The sequence below is a fragment of the Cephus cinctus genome, unplaced genomic scaffold, assembly GCF_000341935.2.
Source record: "Cephus cinctus unplaced genomic scaffold, Ccin1 Ccin1_scaffold2034, whole genome shotgun sequence".
Lineage (NCBI taxonomy): Eukaryota > Metazoa > Arthropoda > Insecta > Hymenoptera > Cephidae > Cephus > Cephus cinctus.
In genome coordinates this window covers 1,152-3,070 of record NW_014334107.1, presented here as the reverse complement: position 1 = coordinate 3,070, position 1,919 = coordinate 1,152, and the positions used below count along the sequence as shown (strand labels likewise).

Sequence of the window (1,919 nt, the reverse complement as noted above, 5' to 3'; positions counted from 1 at the left end):
TTTGTCATAAGAAGTCGAAGATATGAGGTTTGTTAATGACCCAAGGGGTTGCAACCCTTATTTTATATTTTGAAAAAACTATATTTTTTATGCTCTTTTTCTGCATAAAAACCGGGGTATGCGCTCAAAAAAATAAAGAAAAGCGTTTCCGTTAACTCCATCAAATATTTCAGTTGGGGTGTTTCAGGATTTTTCAAAGGGATAAAAACCACCCCTAAATTTTACCCCCGAAAATTGTTTTTTATCATATGTCAGATTCTAATTGATATTTTTTAATAAAACCAAGTGGAAAATATTTGTCATAAGAAGTCGAAGATATGAGGTTTGTTAATGACCCAAGGGGTTGCAACCCTTATTTTATATTTTGAAAAAACTATATTTTTTATGCTTTTTTTCTGCATAAAAACCGGGGTAAGGGGTCAAAAAAATAAAGAAAAGCGTTTCCGTTAACTCCATCAAATATTTCAGTTGGGGTGTTTCAGGATTTTTCAAAGGGATAAAAACCACCCCTAAATTTTACCCCCGAAAATTGGTTTTTTATCATATGTCAGATTCTAATTGATATTTTTTAATAAAACCAAGTGGAAAATATTTGTCATAAGAAGTCGAAGATATGAGGTTTGTTAATGACCCAAGGGGTTGCAACCCTTATTTTATATTTTGAAAAAACTATATATTTTATGCTTTTTTTCTTCATATAAACCAGGGTATGTACTCAATATTTATTAATATTTTTTAATGAAACTATGATTAAAAATTATTTTTATAAGATTTATTTCTTTTTCTTCTCTTTTTATAATTAATTGTAAGTCACAGTATTTTATTCTTCAAAGTGTTGACAATAATGATTATCTTCAAAAAAGTGCTTAAAACATAAAGACTTCATTGCACTTGCAACTCCTTCAACTGCTAATGTTCTTCCAGAATGCATTTCTAATTGGAACCCACTCTGATCTGAATTATATAAATTTTCAATTCCAATTGATGATATAGAAGATTTCACATCAGCAACAAACATATCAGCCATCATTTGGAGGCCTAAAGTATTTTCCAATGTTTTCCTAGTAATAAATTTATTTATTTTTCTAGACACTATTCTGTGAGCCTTTTGGAATTTCGCTAACCAATTTTTAGAAGCTTTAAATCTTACATCTTCAGATCCAATTTCTTTTTGAGCTTGTAACGCCCATCTCCGTATATCGTGATCGTGAATAATTAAACCACTTTCAACAGCAGCTTTAAAATTATCAAGTGTGTATTGACAAATCCGTGCAATTTTTTCTCGGTACGTGCCACCTTCATTAATATTGTGAGCTCAACGTTTGAGCTGACTGATTGATGAGACTTTTCTGAATCTTCTTTACGCTGTTTCAATACTTAAGTTTTCTTTTCCCACTTCTCCAATATTCTACAGCTTTTTGTTTGTAATCAAAATTGATGTCTTCAGTATCTTTCGTACACTGATTTGTTGGTGCAACGTCAGGATCAGGAAAATGATGTTGAACTTCATCCTCAACTATTTCAGCATCACAATCCTTATATTCTTCCTCAAAATCCAAAGTATCCTCAAAAATCGTATCAACTTCATTGAAGTCATTTGCTGCATCGATTAATATTTGTTTCAATTTTTCTGACAACTCAATTTCTTTATAATTCGTCACACTATTGGGTATTTGTAAAGTTTGAAAATACGCTAGTAATAAATTCACTACATTTAAGGGATTAATCTTCATCTTTGAATCTAAAATATAAACATTAAATAATAACTCTTTATTACGAAGATTAATAGGTGTAGAAATATAAATTACAAAATACTCACATAACTACCTAAAAATTAGATAATTGGTTGTAAAAATATCCACACCACGTATGATATATTATAATGTTTTGTGTTTAACAATGACAGATATATATACATA

The 1,919-nt window shown here is 29.7% G+C and overlaps 1 protein-coding gene across 2 annotated transcripts; it reads right to left on the bottom strand.

Annotated features, from left to right (window-relative positions):
* Positions 1–1,112: 1,112 nt before the first annotated feature.
* On the bottom strand, positions 1,113–1,910 carry LOC107274028. Of its 2 annotated transcripts, none has more exons than XM_015752753.2 (2): positions 1,820–1,910; positions 1,113–1,741 (listed from the first exon to the last, which is right to left on the bottom strand). In XM_015752753.2, exon 2 carries the CDS (start codon positions 1,731–1,733, stop codon positions 1,371–1,373), a length of 363 nt encoding a protein of 120 aa, XP_015608239.1. In that variant the 5' UTR covers positions 1,734–1,741; positions 1,820–1,910; the 3' UTR covers positions 1,113–1,370. The 2 variants fall into 2 exon arrangements, with proteins under 2 accessions (XP_015608239.1, XP_015608240.1); XM_015752754.1 differs by having other exon boundaries at positions 1,828–1,856.
* Between the last annotated feature and the right edge of the window lie 9 nt (positions 1,911–1,919).

Excerpts from the sequence above, each read along its gene's own strand:
- LOC107274028 (XM_015752753.2), bottom strand. The coding sequence starts at position 1,733 with ATGAAGATTAATCCCTTAAATGTAGTGAATTTATTACTAGCGTATTTT.